We start from the raw sequence: 19,802 nt of genomic DNA, 5'->3' as shown, positions 1-19,802 counted from the left end.
TCAGCAAGTAATATTTTAAGGGAAGCTTTCTACTATTATTAACTTCAAACTTATTAAGTTAAATGTAAATCTGTGGACATTGTGTAAAAAGTACCCATACCCTCTAACAAAGTAATCAGTGATGAGATATTGATTTACACGTTTTATTGGAATCTTGAGGTTATTGTTTTTAATATTAGTATATGTTTCTGGTAACGAAACAAATCATGAGACATAATTGAACGTGAACATTGTAGCTCGCAAGCTTGTGGAAACTTTTAAACAAGGGTGTCTGCTATTTGACCATAAACCCCATCTTCTACGGTTAGTTATTTGGATTTCTTTTACGGGAAATAAAAATTCTAGTATATTATTATTATTATAAATATATATTTATTTCATCAACAATGATGAAAAGACGCTAGCAGTAAAAATACTGATTTGCGGTCTATAATGTACACTATGGTACACTATCATGGTAGTTAAATGCACAAACGACACAAGACCCACAATATAACAGTTTAAAAAGACCCAGAATTGTACAAAAAGACAACCTTATCACAGTACCTTCCCTAACCAGATCAGGAAAGCATTGCAAAACAGAGACAGCAACACTACAAGCTATTGTTTGTTGGTAAGATTATTCAGGCAAGATGGAATCGGGCTGGTCTTTTAACGCTAAGTACGGTAATACGGGACTTGTTATCCCAACGACGGCGATGGAAAATATCGTGCTCAAGGACACACGCTGTTACTATCTTGGTCATGTTCCCTGTTTCCAATAAAAGTAGTAAATGCCAACAGTAATTGCGCAAAAATGGCACCAGACTATTATTTCGTCCAGCCACAGCTTGGTTACAATGAGTTGGAATGGAGTAAAATCAAGATGGCCACACCGTGATAAAGGTCTATAGTGTCAAGACCGGGACTCGAACCCACAAAGTTCGGATCAGAAACACAAGAGATTGAGCCCTCTGCTCGTAACTGCTAAGGCACGGTACGCCCCGTGGTAATATATCTTTCACCTTAAAGGCAGTGGACACTATTGGTATTTGTCAAAGACTAGTCTTCACATTTGGTGTATCTCAACATATGCATAAAATAACAAACCTGTGAAAATTTGAGCTCAATCGGTCATCGAACTTGCGAGATAATAATGAAAGAAAAAACACCCTTGTCACACGAAGTTGTGTGCGTTTAGATGGTTGATTTCGAGACCTCAAGTTCTAAATCTGAGGTCTCGAAATCAAATTCGTTGAAAATTACGTCTTTCTCTAAAACTATGGCACTTCAGAGGGAGCCGTTTCTCACAATGTTTTATACCATCAACCTCTCCCCAGTTTTATTCCAATAACTATTTTGAGTATTTACCAATAGTGTCCACTGCCTTTAAGTCACTGCTACATCACGAATTCCCCTTTGATCCAGAACATTTCTGGAAAAACATTAGCTGTAATTATTTATACTACAACTTTAAGCAAGATATGACAACATAAAGTCAGCGTCATCCGTGGGTTTCGTAAAAAAACTCACACAAAAAGCATGTCTCCAATTTTCCAGAGTATAGCTTCTTCTGTCTTTGAGTTTTTGTAGATAATTATGGTTGTTTTCCCTTGTTCCATCCGAGCTCGTTAGGTTGTATTTGACTGTTTTTTTTGTCATGTTCCGTTCCCTGTAGTGTTCTCGATCTGAAGTCCAGTATCTTGTTTTATGAAGGCATTTCTAGACACAAAATTGGTCTTTTGAATATGACTTCATGTTCGCCTCTGCTTCATTGTGTCTAATTCTCCTTGTTGTTTGTATGTGCACATTTTGCAGCATGGAAACAACATTGTCTAAACTGAAGTCGAATCGAATTCACGCGAACAATATTGTAAGAAACCTCTTACAGTAAAAGGTTTAATCTTGAAACTGATATTACGAAGTGCATCATGCAAAGTTGTAAAAGATGTGTCCCTTATTATCTGAAACTCAAGGTCGGCAGTCAAATAGTATTTAAACCCATAACAAAATTATCAGATGACTTTCAGAAATGGTGAGAGAGGAAATAAGAGAGCACTCATCTAATTGCTGAATATTGACCGACGGAATTTCACAAAGCATTTATTCTTAATTATTGCGTCTCCATCCACATAATACTTGACCGACTCCAAGAAACCGGACCAGTAAAACAGGGAGACAAAACAACAGATGGAGAGATGTACTAAGTACATAAATTATAGGGGCATTGCTCGGCACCAGACAGCGAAGTATAGAGTGAAATTGAGTATTGGTGAAAAGACGTTCTTCCTGCAGGGAGTAAAATAGGCTAGAGAAGAATCATCACAATGCGCCAAGACATGACCAGAAATAATGTGTTGCTTAGTAAACTTAGACGTGTAGATGTCTGGAAACTTTAAAAATCAAATATTACATTCATTCATCTGTGAAACAAAAAGGGTAATTATCGGTAAAGCTTTAAATCAGACTGCTAACAACAGACGTTTTCGGGAGCGCAGACATGGGCAAATATTAATTTTTATCAGAAAAAAAAACCCCGAGCGTATATCTGGGCATACAACAAAAATAACAGCATCTTCATAAATATAATAACAAATTAATGATATTGGACCATTGGAAAAGTGCAGTCAAGGGCATGACATTTACTTTAATATTCTCTTTGATCTCCCTTTGTTCGACCAAGTAAATCAGATGCATAGCCATGACATTTTAATACCGCTTCGTGGACGCTACGGCCTCTAAACGGTATAATTGGTGTTAATAAAGGGTATCAATATTGGTGTAAGTCAAATGGAACCAAGTGGATATTTAAGTAAGCACAGCTCAAGCCATAAGCCATTTTGAGATGGTATACTAAACACATTACTAGGGCACTACTTGCTGAGGGTAAATCTGTCTGTATACACCCAAACCAAGCAGTGCACTCATAGTGTCCACCATACATATAAAAAGCCAATAGAAAGTTAGTTGAAAAAGGAGGCGATTGAGAACACTTGATCCTATTTGTGGAGGAAAATTCTACTTGTAATAATTCAAAATGGAGACTGAAAACACAATCTACTCGAATCATTACTTTGATTTAAAGAAAAAAAAATGTATTGTGTAATTACGTTCTCCGTTTGATTCCATCCTGGACGCTGTGTTGACTGTATCACCAAACAGGCAGTATCTGGGCATCTTCAGACCAACCACTCCAGACACGCATGGACCTGCATCAATAATAATTAATGTCAATCATATATTAATCTGTTTTTTTTTTCTTAAAAAAATAAATAAAACAATACTTTAATGTTTCACACTTTGATGAATGTCCTGAGTTCATTTACCAGATTCGTTTTTCCCTTTCTTTCTTCTTTTCTTTACTTGTGTTTATTGTATTGTATCCGGTTACAAAAGGATTGTAACCCCCTCAAAAAGGTATATCTATGAGCCAAATTGACAGTTATTACATACATTTTTAATAATCATGACGTCGGTACCATTCAGAGTCTTTCAAATTTCGACATTATCTTATCAACAGCAGTAGATTAAATTCCAAGACAAAAAGTGTCAAGAACAAAAATGTTAAAGGCAGTGGACACTATTGGTAATTGTCAAAGACCAGTCTTCTCACTTGGTGTATCTCAACATATGCATAAAATAACAAACCTGTGAAAATTTGAGCTCAATCGGTCATCAAAGTTGCGAGATAATGATGAAAGAAGAAAACACCCTTGTCATACGGATTTGTTTGCTTTCTGATGCTTGATTTCGAGACCTCAAGTTCGAGACCTCTGATTTCTCGAAAACTACGTCACTTCAGAGGGAGCTGTTTCTCACAATGTTTTATACTATCAACCTCTCCCCATTACTTGTAATCGAGAACGGTTTTACGATGATAATTATTTTGAGTAATTACCAATAGTGTCCACTGCCTTTAGGTAAATGAGCCCCTGTTGACATTATGGCAGATACAATGATACAACACTATAAGGTTTGGGTAAATTTGCCAGTGTCACCCCAAACCTAAACAGTGCTCCAATTGGTGCTCCACCATATCTCAAAAAGGCTATAGTTAGTACACATGCTGCTGCCCGCGCAAACCAAAGAAACATTGATACTTCACAACAATGCCATGCCACGAAATCCATTAGACAGACGTCCGATTGCCACTGTTTATAATGAAGTTACATGTATTGAAGCCGTGGCGTAAACTGAATTAAAGACACAGGACACCTTTGGTAATATTGTCAAAGACCAGTATCCTCACTTAATGCATAAAATAACAAACCTGTGTAATTTGGCTTCAATGAAATCCTTGTTGCATTACTTTGTGTGCTCTCAGACCTCTTACTAAAAAACTACGTCACTTCAGAGTGAGTTATTCTCATAATGTTGTATAACATCAACAGCTCTCCATTGCTCGTAACCAAGTAAGTTGTTATTCTAAAATTTATTTTGAGTAGCTAACAATGGTGTTTATGCCTTTAAGAAGAAACACGCAGATATAAGATTTTAGCAGTGTACCTGAGTGAATGCCAGCCCGTAGTTGAAGCTTCCATTCTGGTTTGTGCCTCACTTTGAATGTTCCCGCTGCCACAAGCAATGACAGCGCCATGTTGGCGATTTCTCGCGCATGGTCATTGCCGTTGCGGATTGGCAGGCCTGACACCACCATGTAGGCGTCTCCAATTGTCTCAACCTATTGACAAATGAAACGAGAACAATTAACTCCTGAATATAACTGACATGGTTTCCTTTGTCTCGTAAGATTCACAAGGCCTGAGGGCCACTTCAAGGTGTGAGCTACCTACAAACCAACTGTTTTTCCAGGAGCCTTTGTCACCTACTCCTGGAGCTGAAACAGGGTTGCCCCCTTTTTAGTCCTTATACGAATGGAGTCTTGGTATCATCCACCAGAAGCCAGGCTAATAGAGCAGTTCCAATGGTAGGTTACTGCAGAAGAATAACGTACAATTGTTGAAGACAAATTGACAAAAACAATAGCGATTGTGTGACAACTGACAATACAATAAAACAATCTATATGGCTTGTGGAAACGCCATTAAAGTGTGCGGAATAAAGACATTCACACCATTAATTGTTCATGTAATATTGTTTACACAGTTTTGCCTATATTATGACCAAAGCTTACTTTGTATACGTCGAAGTTGCCAATGATCTCATCAAAACACGTGTACAGGTCGTTCAGCAGTGTAACAACCTGAAAGCAATTTAGGGTAAACATTATTAGTAAAAATTCACTGCTCCATTCATTTAAATTCATTTCACTTCATTTTTGTTATGCCTTTGAAGTTAAAGACTCTCAGAATATCGAACTTAATTACTGTTCTTTTCAGAATTGAGAAGTCTCCCGAACCCCCGAACAATCTACCCGCGCTAGTCGAGAAAGAAAGAAAGACAGTTCTCTAAGAACAAACTCTAGCTGGCAAGTATTTTTTATACACACATGGTGTTACCGCAAACTATATATTAATTACTTTCCCAAATGAAAGGAACATGACTAGGAAAAGGAAGTTTCAATTTTAGAAAGGCTCCATGTAAGGCAACAAACAACAGACTTTGTTCGTCAACTCAAAACAAAGCGAGGTCAACGATAGCCTGAACATCTGATGTCACACTTCGAGGCTCGTGAGTAACGACAGAGAGTTTGGTCTCAAGCCTAGGTCAGTCCCCGTCCATTTGCACCTTTCACTTACTATCATATGCAGACGGCTGCAAGTGCAGCTGCCAAACGTCACATCGGACCAATCAAAACACAGACATAGAAAGCTTACGTCACTGCACGTTTATCAAATGAAATGTTTTATCCATTTTTATATTTTTGGTTCTGAAAAGCTAGTACCTGTCTTTATTCTTGCGGATGAAGACAGGGGCCCAGTATAGGTTATGGGAGACTTTTGAACGCTAGGTGGCAGTAGACTTACCTGCTGCCACCATGCGTCAAAAACACCCCGGTTGAAAAAAAAAAAAAAAAAAAAAACATTCTGTCATTGCTGGTCGTTTTGAAGTAAGCAAACTTGACCCACCTGCATAGGGGTACTGTCTGATGAAAGCGCAGTGAATCCCACGATGTCACTGAAGAAAATCGTCACATTGTCATAAGACTCTGGGTGAACCGTGGATCCCATTTTAAGCTGATCGGCTACAGACCTGATTAGGATAAAAGAAGAAACATGACCAAATTAAACAAAGATATATCACAAAATAATCAATAATACCATACTAATAATAATAACACAAACAGTTTGCCCTTCCTTACATAAAAGTATGTACAATGTAATCTCGTTGGTAAGACACTGCTCTAGAATTGCAAAGGTCGTGGGTTCGAATCTCACCTGAGCAATTATGTCTTTGATTTTTTTTTCCACAAAGCTCGGGTAAGTACTGAGTATACGGTGCAACACACGGTGTATATGGGTAATTCATGTGGATTCTGTGGTCAAATGTTGTATCAGAACATTGAGATAAATTGGCATTGAGTGGTTTCATTTTGTTCAATGCTTACTTCGGCAAGACTTCATAGAGGAGCGTCTCGGCTCTCTTCTTCTCTTCCAAGAAAGCAGAGGTTCTCTCCTCCACAAGACCTTCCAAGTTACTGGCGTATGACTCCATACGAGCTAGCAGGTTATCCAGGATACCTCCTGAGACGTTTCTGTTAAATGGAAGGTATACGTTTGGTAACCACTCTTAAAATTAATGACAATAAAAACATTTTGGTTATAGAAGCCTACAGTAGCGTTTCAAACGTTCAAAGCCTAGCAGTTCACTTAGGAGTAATGTGGTTATATGCATATAAAACAAAATGTCAGTTTTTGTGCCTTAAAGGCAGTGGACACTATTGGTAATTACTCAAAATAGTTATCAGCATAAAACCTCACTTGGTAACGAGTAATGGGGAGAGATGGTAGTATAAAACATTGTGAGAAACGGCTCCCTCTGAAGTGGCGCAGTTTTCGAGAAAGAAGTAATTTCCCACGAAGTTGATTTTGAGACCTCAAGTTTAGAATTTGAGGTATCGAAATCAAGCATCTAAAAGCACACAACTTCGTGTGACAAGGGTGTTTTTTCTTTCATAGTTATCTTGCAACTCCGACGACCAATCAAGCTCAAATTTCCACAGGTTTGTTATTTTATGCATAAGCTGATTTGCACCAAGTGAGAAGACTGGCCTTTGACAATTACCCATAGTGTCTACTGTCTTTAAACTTTGAATCCGTAAAGCGTTACTGCAGTATCGCTCCTCAGATTGTGTATTCCTACTAGGGAAAATTCTTCATGCGTATGACGTATTTGGTCCGGATTTTAAGCGATATCTTAAAACCACGCACACGTTTTTAAATGAAATGTTCACAAGTGAGTGTATTGTGTACATCAAAATTTATATTATAGGATTAAAACAATCAAACGTTTAAAAAACAAAACGTATACTTTGACTATAAGACAAGGTCGAATAATATTTCAAACATCATATAAATTAAATTTGAACTTCGAAATTAATCGTGCGTTTTAAGTAGAAATTATGGCTGAAATTAGTTTGTGACTTTATGGTGTAGATATATATATTTATTGTTTTTCTTTATAAATAATGATACAAACAATTGCAGAGAGGATGACGATGTCAATGTTGTAGAAGTAGGAAACAAAAAACAAGGAGCACAATCAGACAGGGACTGATGGGGTACAATGACATGCAATTTATTGCTTCCACTATATGTAAATGTCAAAGCAGAAATCACTTTCGTAACCAGTATGAATGTTAACTCATTTAAATACTCTAATGTTAATAAAACGTTTCATTTTAGGCATAATTTATAAACGTAATAAACCCTCTGCACCGCCCGAGATTTGCTGAAAAGGTAATGATGTCGCAGTAGATAACTGGAATCATGGATTCATTTTTATGAAAGATAGCCAAGGTTTATTATGTACAAATTGTTTTCTTGTCGGCAATGTTCAGATGTAATGAGTCCACATGTCGCAGTAGTTACTGGAATCATGGATTCATTTTTATGAAATATAGCCAAGGTTTACTATGTACAAATTGTTTTCTTGTCGGCAATGTTCAGATGTAATGAGTCCACATGTCGCAGTAGTTACTGGAATCATGGATTCATTTTTATGAAATATATATAGCCAAGGTTTACTATGTACAAATTGTTTTCTTGTCGGCAATGTTCAGATGTAATGAGTCCACATGTCGCAGTAGTTACTGGAATCATGGATTCATTTTTATGAAATATATATAGCCAAGGTTTACTATGTACAAATTGTTTTCTTGTCGGCAATGTTCAGATGTAATGAGTCCACATGTCGCAGTAGTTACTGGAATCATGGATTCATTTTTATGAAAGATAGCCAAGGTTTATTATGTACAAATAGTTTTCTTGTCGGCAATGTTCAGATGTAATGAGTCCACAGGGAACTATTAAAACCATCCCGTTAACTACGTACGGCGATTGTAATAATAGCTTGTCAAGGATTTTATCTGTTGTTATTTCATTGTTGTTAACATAATGAGCGCTTTGTTGTTGAGTAAGGGCTAAATTATTTCATCATCATTAGCGTGGACAAATTTGCAAGTCAACCATGAAGGGCGAATTGATAATGATCAATAAATAAAAAGAGATGGATTGACCAATGTGTACTATTGAATATCTAGTTTTGTTTTGATGTTGCCCTTTTTTCTACAAACTCAAGCTAGTGACGTTTCCTGCTACCGCATGTAACACTGTACTGCTTTAGGTGGCTGGGCGGTCCAATGGCTATTTTTTTTTTGCAAAAACATTAATACTGACTCAGGGTAAAGATACAGATATGTCAATGATTACAAGTAATTAATTGAACAATAAATTGGATTATTGAAACTTAACAGAGCAGATAGAAATGGAGCCAGCATGGTAGGAGAAAAGTGAAGCAGATAAGAAATGCTTTTATACTTTTCCCTTTTTCAACAGACCAACCACCATTGATACCCAAGCCTACATCCATATGGACTGTAAAGGGGGTAACCCTGTTTCAGTTCTAGTAGTAGGTGGCAACGGCCTCTGGAAAAAAAAATTGTAGCCCTTCAGGCCTTGTGTGTCTGGCGACGTGCATATAAAAAAACACAAAAAAAACACGGGGACAATATTATCACAAAACATTACACATAATATACCATATAATTCGCAGAGAACATAAAATCTGGACAAGGGTTAGGAGCTTAATTTCCGTACTTGAATAACTTCTTCATAACCGTTAGCAGTTCATCCACAGTAGGTCTTTCCATGGGATTTTCGTGCCAGCATTGCGTCATGATGGCGTACATATCGGGAGTGCAAGCATCGTTAGGAACGTAGGGGCGAAATGGTGGCGAGGAACGAGATCGGACCTTGTCTAAAATAACTGTGAAGAAAAGCAGAAAATCTTTATTGTAAATTGTGATGTTGTAATTATATATTTTTTTTTACCCATACACCGATGTGTGTTAGCACTGTATACTCAGTACTTTCCCGAGTCATGTGAAAAAATATCACAGGCATATTACTCGGGTGGGATTCGAACCCACGACTCTTGCAATTCTAGAGCAGGTACTGTGTACTTGTTTGTCTATAGTGTTGGACGATCTTGATCCAGAGTCAATTTACAGGCAGCCAGTTCCAGACAATTAGAGGAACAGACTCCAGCCATATTTGAATCACATATTACTCTTGTAAATTGTAAGACATTTTTGAAAAGTCACTCATGTGCTACTAAAAAAAAGTGGTGATGCATGCACATTTTGTTGCCTTCAAAAACGCCTCGTCTAACGAGGCCATTTAGATGTGTACATGTACTGTTAATCTTGATTCTTAAGTGTGACACCACAGTACAAATCACTATGGAAACTATGATCTTATCGTTTGACAACTGCTCTAGAAAGGCAAATGTCTTTGGGTAGAATCCCAGCCGAGTATACAGTCGTAAAATAACACAATGAATCTCACTGTTTCGTGAAGTTCGAGTCCCGATAATCAATAAAGTTAACTTATAGTAATAGGCAGTATTCGAAAGGGGCGTCTTTGCTTGCCGCAGAAAAGAACACCCTCATCTACAGCCAGTAGCCACAGCAGTGAAGTCACCGCAAGTTTTAATGCTCCGGAAGCAATGCGCACGGTATTTAATTGGATACTTTGGAACACTAAGTAACAGCAGGCTTACCGGGTAAAATGTGCACATTACCGATAACAGTGGATTTACCATGGTGAGTTTGCTGCCACCTACCGTCCCAACAGTCCTTTATTATCATCAAAAAGATCACCTGTGGGAGATTATTAGTCGACATTAGGGAGAACTTAGCCTGAACGTCTGACGTCAGTCTAAGCTCGTCCAGTCTAGGGAGAACTATGCTCAAGCTTCTTCTGATAGCGCCCTCTTTTGAATCCTCCTCCTCCGTCCCATGTTAATTCCCCATACGGGAGACGCAATCTTCGGTGGGCAGATTTCCCTTGGACTCCAGAATGGGTATAGTCTATTCTGTTTTACACCATTGTGCATAAAGCCGGCCTCAGTCGACCTATGATTTTCTTAGTAACGCCCGCAACGACGACGCGCAGCGCAGCGTCGACAACGCGCAGACAACATTATGCTCAGGTCACAACAAACCAATCGCAGGCGCACGAGTTCTCAGCTGTGAACTCGTGCGCCTGCGATTGGTTCCCGACCGTCGGGATCACGTCGTACACAAGTTGAAATTGTTCTACTCTTGCGACTGTTACTTTTTTTTTTTTTCGAGCGGCGACTGTTTCAGATTGTCTTAAAATCATCGCGGTTCTCATGTCGTAAATAATCAGTGTGGTCCTGAAAAGTCAGTCGCCGACTGTTTTTGTTGTTGACGCAAGGGCGACCTGAGGCCGACTTAACATGTTTCATGAAAAATGAATGGTCTAAATCGCCCTGGGGCACCCCTATTTCTTTCATCACGTCCATGCGTTTACCTTGGATATCCTCATTGTGCTTGCGCTCATATTCAAACGGTACCCCTCTCATCATGACTTCCTGCATAATGATTGCTACAGCATAAATATCTCCCTCCTTCTTGACCTTCAGGATTGGATTTCTCAGTTGTTCCGGAGCCTTCCAAAGTGATTCTGAAGAAAAAAAAACACCCACAAAGCAAAGTGTTCACGTGTACATGCACCTAGTATTTTCTGTTCACGCAAATAACACACTAAAACACATATGTTATGTGTGTGATGAGTGCCTTCTGGTACGAAACAGTCTGTTCAGAAGAGATGTGCCAAATATGGGGTGTCGTAGCAGAGCCGAACCTTTAAGCTCTGGTGATTCTGTTTAACAGGGTGTGGGTTCGAATTCCAGGCGTGGCACTTATGTCCCTGAGCAAGACACTCAACTATTATTGCTTCTCTCCACCCAGGAGTAAATGGGTATTCGAGCAATGATGGTTCTTGTGATTGATTAGCTTAGTGCACTACATACTTGGCTGCACAGGCTGTATACTCCCCAGGGAGCTGAGATGGTTTAAGGAATGAAATTACCCAGTGATCAGGGTAATGATGTTGGAAGCGCTTTGAGACATAGTGTATAAAGCGCTATATAAAAACCCAAATATTATTCTATAATTGTTTAACCGCACACCTCTCTCCTATGATATATGGGCCCTTTTCGAAACCACGGCCCCGGCTTCAGAGTCGACTCTGGCTAGCTTGGCCCCGCGGTTGTTTTGACATTTGATCGTGCTTTGCGTATGTGCTCAGGGCTCCAGACGAGAGAACGGAGCCTGAAGCCGAATCAAAAGCCGAAGCCGTGGATTCGAAAAAGGTGGTGGCGTCATACTTTTCAACTGAGTCGGTTCTAATGCTTCGTCCAAGGACAGCTCTCGAAATGAATGGAGACCGAAATCCGTCAATTTGACCACAAATCGGCTGTCTACCACGCAGTTGGAGGAGCGCAACCTCCCATGAAGTTCAAGCTCACTGTTGTGAAGAAAACTCAACCCCTAGAAATACAATAGATCAAGAGCACCACGTTAGACAAACGAACATTAAGTCAATATAAAGGATTGGTGTCCTTTTTGTAACACAAAACACAATTTCCACAGATTTACATTAAACTTACAACCGTTTGAAGATATTGATAGTAGAAAGCGTACTTTAGAATACTATAGTTGCTGAGGTGCTGTAGTTTTTGAGAAATAAGTAAAACGATGTCATGAAAATACGGTTTTACATGCTAAAATAATTTTTGTCTCATAACCACTGAGACGATTATTATTGTCTTCATGACATTGTTTTACTCATTTCCCCAAAACTACAGCACCTCAGCAAGTTAAATTTTCAAGGAAGCTTTCTGCTATCATTATATTCAAACTGTGTAAGTGTAGTGTAAATCTGTAGACAGGGTGTTTTTTTGTCCTACAAAAAGTACATACCCTTTAAAGGAGGACAGTATACATGTGGTTTGTTTAACCATTCGATTGTTTTAATCCTAGATAAAATAAATACATTACAATACAACGAACATATCAACATTTCATTTCAAACTGAATCACGTGCTTTAGATAATGCTGAAAATGTGGAGCGGTTATGTCCACACATTGAATAATAATCTCGATTAGGAGTACACAATCTGAGAAGCGTTACTAACTAAACATTTTCTTTCTTCATAACCACATCACTTCAATATGTGTCCCAAAAGGCTTTATAAGATCAACATCTGCTTGCTGCTATATGCTTTCAACTCAAAGTGTTTTCATTTATTATTGCCATTAATTTAAAGAGTGATTATCACACGTATCTGTCTATATTATTCTGTACTATGAATTGGTGCCCGACACATACTTTGATAACGTCAATCAGCATAGAAGACTTGAAGTCCACATCGAGCTTCAAAGCGTCGTTCTCCAGAATGTCCTGTAGCAGATAACAATAAATTATTAATTACTTACAACAACAAATAATAATAATTAAGCTTTTCGGGGTGTTGAAACACAATTGTACAATTTTTGTAACAGTATAAAAGTAATATACGGAAACCACTGTTAGTACCGTCTGCTGCCACCTAGTGTCTTCAAACGTGTCCACTTGGACTTATGAACCATTATCCGCAAGGATAAAGACAGGTACCTGCTACCCAGATCCAGTGATTCCATTTGATACAATATGATACCATTGGGTAAACGTGTAGTGACATGAGCTTTCCACAGCTCTGCTTTGATTGGTCGAGTTGATTTTGGGTTATTTTCGGTCGTCTGCTTGCTGTGTCCACGTGCTTATATTGGGTGCGTTCTTTTAGCTTCCCTGGGTCGACCCCGGTGTGTTGCGTTTTTTTGTCCACCACACACCGGTGTCGACCCAGGGAAGCTAAACGAACGCACACTATGTGTATTTATACAGTACATGCATGCGCATGAACTTGCATGTAATGTTGGTGTAGAATTTGACTACTTATCTCTATATAAAATGAATTTAGGTGGAAGGTGAAGATACACGACGGCTGGAGGCCAGTCTCTGACGTCATTAACGAGCCTCGAAGTGTGCAGTCTAATGATCATCTGGCGTCTGTGGTCCGGGCTACATCTAGGTACATGTTTGGGGCTACAATTTAGGTCAGGATTCATATAGGTACATGTTGGGGGCTATATTTAGGTCCAGGCTACATCTAGGTAAATGTTTTGGGCTACATTTAGGTCAGGCTGCATTTAGGGCTCGGGCTACAATTAGGTGCCGCACAGACGTCACACTTCGAGGATCGTGATTAACCATAAAGACACAGGGGCCCAGTCTACTGAACCATGAACATGCCACCGTGATTAAGATATTAAAACCTACCTGTAGACTACCCTTTGGGCAGTACTCTGTGATGATCATCCTCTTGATATCATCGGGTCCATCGGCACATATTCCAACAAAACGCACCACGTTGCTGTGTTCAAGCTTCCGCAACTGAAGGGTAAAAAATAAATAAAGTAATAAAACATTGACAAACAAGACAACAGTATTGCAAGGTTGGTATAACGAAACAAAGGGATCAAACCTTTGTAGTCAAAAATGTACGGGTTTTGGGGGGCAATGGGGCACAACGGGGCACAACACTGCACAACGCGGTATAGGCCAACATTACATTACAAAACAGTAGGTCTATATATACAACGTTTGAAGAAAATGATAAAGGGGACGGCAAAAATAGGGCTAGATATAGCTCAGTTGGTAGAGCGCCGGCACATTTATCAAGAGGTCGCCGGTTATAGAGTACCGCTCTAATATAGGTTTTCTCGGTCAAATTCGGAAAATGAGCAGCCAATTTAACCTCCAAGCTATTCTATTTCGCACGAAATTGAATGCAACTGAAAAGGGTTATTTAATTTCGTTTTATGATTATTCAAATGTAGTGTTGCGTCATTCGATTTAATAAAATAATCATTCAATTTAACAATTCATCAAAGCAGCATTCATATTCCCAGACGCTTCTTGAGGCGTGTGTGTCACGAAAAAAAAATGACGACAAGCTAAATTGAACAGAGTGCTAAATGAATTTGATTCGACTCAAAACGAAATTGAACGGCGGAATTCTGAATTTGAAACGCAGTAACAAGTGGAATGGCAAAACAGCTTTAATTTGAACGCATACAAATGAAACTGACTGCTCATTTGCCGAATTCGACCGAGAAAACCTATAGTATTTTATTTATTCAACCCGGAATCAATTATTGTACAATTTCAAAATGAAACAACACAACAATCATGGCAAAAACCAACATTAATATTTCATTGTCCCCGATGCAAATTTAACATCTATGATAAAGTTGCGTTACCCGCTGCCAAAACATTAGATTTGAACTGCCTCTAGCTACCGGGAAATCTCGGTAGTCGAGTTGGTAAGACACCGCTCTAGAATTACAAGGGTCGTGTGTTCGGATCCTACCCGAGTATGCCTGTGATATATTTTTTCACAGGACTTGGGAAAGAACTGACTATACAGTGGTAACACACATCTATGTATGGGTAAAAACACAAATTAATAATCGTAGTCTTCTTACGTGTCGGAACTCCAGCAGTACGACTCTGGTCAAGTGTAATTCAGCGTTATTCATCGGCTTCAAGGCGACTAGACGGCCCTGAGTTTCGATAAGGGGGAAAACGAGGAGGGTACTTTTTCATAATGTCCACAGATTTACATTAAACCTACAGGGTTTGAAGATAATGATAGTGGAAAGCTTCCCTTCAAATATTACTAACTAAGGTTGTGTAGTTTTAGAAACGAGTAAAAAAGTACCAAAATAATGTTGGTCTCATGAGACCAAAATTAGTTTAACATGTCTGTCGTTTTTTGCTTTTTAGTAAGACGTAATGTGGTTTTGGGGTTCTTCAATAAGATATAATGTGCCCTGGGGCTATTTAGAAAACGTTTAAAACAACTGTTGCTCAAATCCAAAAACATAACAGAAAACGAAAAATAATGAGACGCATTATGCTCTGGGAAGAAATAAACTCAGATTTTCGAGACCATCTATTTGCACCACATATTCAGCCATTACAGTTTAATATTTTGTATAAATAATCATTACCTCATATTGAGCCACTTTGGTGAAAATCTGCTTCCGGTTGTTGGTATCAGTACCCGTGCTTGCCTGAGCGATGAGAAAGATAAAACATAATTCAAGTAAAAGGTGAACATATAACATACATACAGCTTTAAAGACAGTGGACACTATTGGTAATTGTCATATAGACCAGTCTTCTCACTTGGTGTATCTCAACATATGCATAAAATAAAAACCTGTGAAAGTTTGAGCTCAATCGGTCGTCGAAATTGCGAGATAATGAACAAAAAAGACCCAGAGACCTCAAATTCTAAATCTGAGGTCTCGAAATCTAATTCGTGGAAAATTACTTCTTTCTCGAAAACTACGTTATTTCAGAGGGATCCCCATTACTTGTTACCAATTAAGGTTTAATGCTAAGAATAATTTTGAGAAATCACCATTAGTGTCCACTGCCTTTAAAGAACATTACAAAATTGGTAAGGAAAAAGATTAAAGATTTAGTTGTAAAACTTCAACTTTCTAATGAAAATAGTATAAAACATCCCTTGAAATATTTATGTCTGAAATGTCATATTTTATGAGAAATGAAAAACAAATTTCCCGTTTGCGTTGTATTCCTTCGTCTTGCAACAAAACAACATTTTCCCAGAGCGCAGTGAGAACGAGTTTGGTGTGTTGGGTGTAATTAGAAAACTGCCTTGCTTTAATAATCTAAGATTTTCGGATTAAGGGAGACTTTTCAATTCTGAAAAGAACTGTCCGGCTTTTTAACTATACGTAACTGGGCGAAGGTAGAAAGCGGCTGGGACTACTACTTTAGCTTTAAGGGGATCGTTTATGATTTCACTACCTAATTGGTGGAGAAATAATGTTGGATTTTTTTCTCCTTATATCCGTCGAAATGCAGGTTCATGTCAGTATTAATTTCATTATTTGCAAATAAATCACAATAAATGCAAACAAATGATTAAATATAAAAAATAAATTAATAATGATCTGTCTTACTATTGAGAATGAGCGGATTGAGGATGCAACCGACTTGGAAATATGATTAAAAACCAAATCCTTGTAGTAGATTTTCCATGACAGATTCGTCAGCTCGGAGTCGAACTTCATCTTCCTAAAAAGAAAAACACAATTCTTGATTTAATTTCCTATCTGGATATCCTAAATATTTCAAATACACCCTTTTAAAGGCAGTGGACACTATTGGTAATTACTCAAAATAATTATTGGCATAAAACCTTACTTGGAAACGAGTAATGGGGAGAGGTTGGTAGTATAAAACATCGTGAGAAACGGCTCCCTCTGAAGTGACATAGTTTTGGAGAAAGAAGTCATTTTCCACGAGTTTGATTTCGAGACCTCAAGTTTAGAACTTGAGGTCTCGAAATCAAGCATCTGAAAGCACACAACTTCGTGTGACACGGGTGTTTTTTCTTTCATAGTTATCTCGCAACTCCGACGACCGATCGAGCTCAAATTTTCACAGTTTTTTTTTTGTATGCATATGTTGAAATACACCAAGTGAGAAGACTGCTTTTTGACATTTACCAATAGTGTACACTGTCTTTAATCTCACCTATCTTTGATTATACATCTCAATGAAACCGCAATAGGAATGACGGTACAAGACGTTTAAGAAATTTAAAATTATATGAAAGCAGACTTTCGGGTAAAATACACTAATTTATGCTTGCTTTCTGACGTCACGCAATCAAATTCGTGGAAAATTACTTCGTTCTCGAAAACTACGTAAGGGAGAGCCATTTCTCACAATGTTGTATACTATCAACAGCTCTCCATTACTTGTTACCAAGTAAGGTTTTATGCTAATAATTATTTTGAGCAATTACCAATAGTGTTTACTGCCTTTAACTTATTATTTACTAAGCATACTGATCCCTATGCTTCCGCTTCGCATGTAATATGGTCAAAGGGATACAGGTTAAATGGCTTCTGATTGGCACCACAAACAAAGCTATTTATAAAATAAAAAGGGCTTTGGAGCTTTTGCTTGTATAACTCCTGAAACGATAGACCAGGGGTTTGTCCCTCATTTTCTCATTTTCAAGTAAAAATGTAAAATTCTTGAAGTAAAATGCAGTACAAGAAGTAATATAACTAATGGTATACTTCATCATCTCATTATTCCAGCTTATGCTTACCTGTACAAAGCATACATCACACTGGAACAGATGAGTAATAGACATACTGGCACGATGGTCGATACCAACACAACAGTGTTATCCGCTGGTGACAGAAAAGTTAACACATACCACCTTCATTATATGCCATGGAAACAAGTGCATACATCAAAAATGCTACTTAATCCCTTTTCGTAGATTTGTTTTGACATTGCGCCTGTATCAGAACCAGAATGTAGTATTCAATCAAAACCTGACACACGTCCTCACCCCCCCCCCCTCTGTGATGAACATTTTGTTTGGCTGGAAGACGGATTGAATTACATGACAACAAGAACTACAATGATAATGGAAACAACAACGAAAACGACAACGACAACGACAACGACAACGACAACGACAACGACAACGACAACGACAACGACAACGACAACGACAACGACAACGACAACGACAACGACAACGACAACGACAACGACAACAACAACGACAACGACAACGACAACGATAGCGACAACGACAACGACAACGATAGCGACAACGACAACGACAACGGCAACGACAGCGACAACGACAACAACAACGCCAATGGCAACGGCAACGGCAACAACTACGACTGGGACTGCGACTGCGACTACGATGACGACGACGACGACGACGACGACGACAACGCCGGCACCGGCACCGCCACCGGCACCGCCACCGCCACCGCCACCGGCACCGCCAACGGCACCGCCACGACCGGTGCCACATGCAATTATGTCCTCTGTTAAATACTACCCGGAGGACATTATGCAATCATGTCCACCGGACGGTTTTGCATTTGCAATCGTGTCAGCCCGGACGCTGATGCATAATGCAATTGTGTCCGCCCGGACAAATTTGCATGCAGTTGTGTGCCCCCATACAGCAAATTAAACGCCCTTGGTCGACGGAACACGTTTGCCATTTTTAACAAGCTCAGAACATGTCATGAATGACATGGGAAATGTTCGGCCGCAGGGTATTCGCTGCAATCGTAAAATAAGTGAATATTCAAACTGCATACGTAGGTTCAGTGCATGCACGCTCGCTTACGGAGCGGACAGTATTGCATGGCGGACACAATTGCATCTGACACCGGCAACGCCAACGGCAACGGCAACGGCAACGGCAACGGCAACGGCAACGGCAACGGTAACGGCAACGGCAACGGCAACGGCAACGGCAACGGCAACACCAACGGCAACGACAACTGCAACAGTAACAACAACAGCAATATCAACAGCAACAGCAACACCAACACCAACACCACCAACAACAACAGCAATATCAATATCAGCAGAACAGCAGCAAAATCATCAACAAGTTTAACAACTTTAACAACAACAACAACAACCTGTCACGCATGTAGGATTCTCATCGTAGAAACCACATCCTGGCGAATCCCACGGAGCGTCGTATCCGGGTCGGAGACCATGAAATTGAACCCTTTTCACGGGATCAGTGAAATTGATTTTGCCGGTAGATTTATGATAATCTGCCACCACCTTGAAGAGAGAAGAGTAACATGTGAATTTAAACAACCGAGGCTTATATCGATCTTAAGTTTATAATTATTTATAGAGCGAAATTTGAAACATTACGTGAAATGGATATAATAAATCTGTTAACCGACGGGGAATGTTTGCGTCAGTCAAAAGGTCAAAATCAATGAACACCATCAGAATTCGGAAAAAAAAAATGACCAGACCCAAGTCATCTTATTCGATGCTTTAAGATGTTGACAAAATTTGCACTCGAAGGATCTTCAATACAATGGCATATTTTAAGTGTGTTTAATAAGGACTCAATCACTTTGACAATTAGTGCGCCACAAAGAGCTGGATTCGACCTCGGAGAACCTCTTTAGCTGCTCTTAGGTGATCTAATGGACAGCTATTATCTGTCTCACCTTGGGTACCCTTTTGACCTTGCACTTATCTCGATCTGCTCTGTTATATGGCATACAGACGATGTAATGGAGTGACTTTATACAGTGACTAGTCATAGAGTGACTTTAAAGGGAAGGTACACGTTTTGTAATTACTCAAAACAATTATTAACTTAAAAACTTATGTAATGAGCATTAGAGAGCTGTTGATAGTATCAAACATTGTGGGAAACGACTC

General features: G+C 39.0%; 1 protein-coding gene across 1 annotated transcript in view; it reads right to left on the bottom strand.

The window, feature by feature from the left end:
* The window catches only part of LOC117287999 (atrial natriuretic peptide receptor 1-like), a 34,920-nt gene that overhangs the window by 1,996 nt on the left and 13,122 nt on the right, over nt 1-19,802 (bottom strand). Inside the window, exons 6-20 of the mRNA XM_033768665.1 lie at nt 19,028-19,181; nt 17,674-17,758; nt 16,511-16,625; nt 15,527-15,589; nt 14,999-15,076; nt 13,791-13,904; nt 12,801-12,872; nt 11,797-11,959; nt 10,938-11,090; nt 9,198-9,366; nt 6,488-6,634; nt 6,009-6,132; nt 5,114-5,182; nt 4,486-4,660; nt 3,090-3,188 (exon numbers count right to left, since the gene is read on the bottom strand). Coding sequence (XP_033624556.1) covers nt 3,090-3,188; nt 4,486-4,660; nt 5,114-5,182; nt 6,009-6,132; nt 6,488-6,634; nt 9,198-9,366; nt 10,938-11,090; nt 11,797-11,959; nt 12,801-12,872; nt 13,791-13,904; nt 14,999-15,076; nt 15,527-15,589; nt 16,511-16,625; nt 17,674-17,758; nt 19,028-19,181 — 1,780 coding nt within the window. The remainder of the gene's footprint in view (nt 1-3,089; nt 3,189-4,485; nt 4,661-5,113; nt 5,183-6,008; nt 6,133-6,487; nt 6,635-9,197; nt 9,367-10,937; nt 11,091-11,796; nt 11,960-12,800; nt 12,873-13,790; nt 13,905-14,998; nt 15,077-15,526; nt 15,590-16,510; nt 16,626-17,673; nt 17,759-19,027; nt 19,182-19,802) is intronic.

This window comes from Asterias rubens, chromosome 3 (assembly GCF_902459465.1).
Source record: "Asterias rubens chromosome 3, eAstRub1.3, whole genome shotgun sequence".
In the NCBI taxonomy this organism is placed as follows: Eukaryota; Metazoa; Echinodermata; class Asteroidea; order Forcipulatida; family Asteriidae; genus Asterias; species Asterias rubens.
Note: the sequence above shows the minus strand (reverse complement) of the source record. Positions and strands in the feature narration are given on the sequence as shown.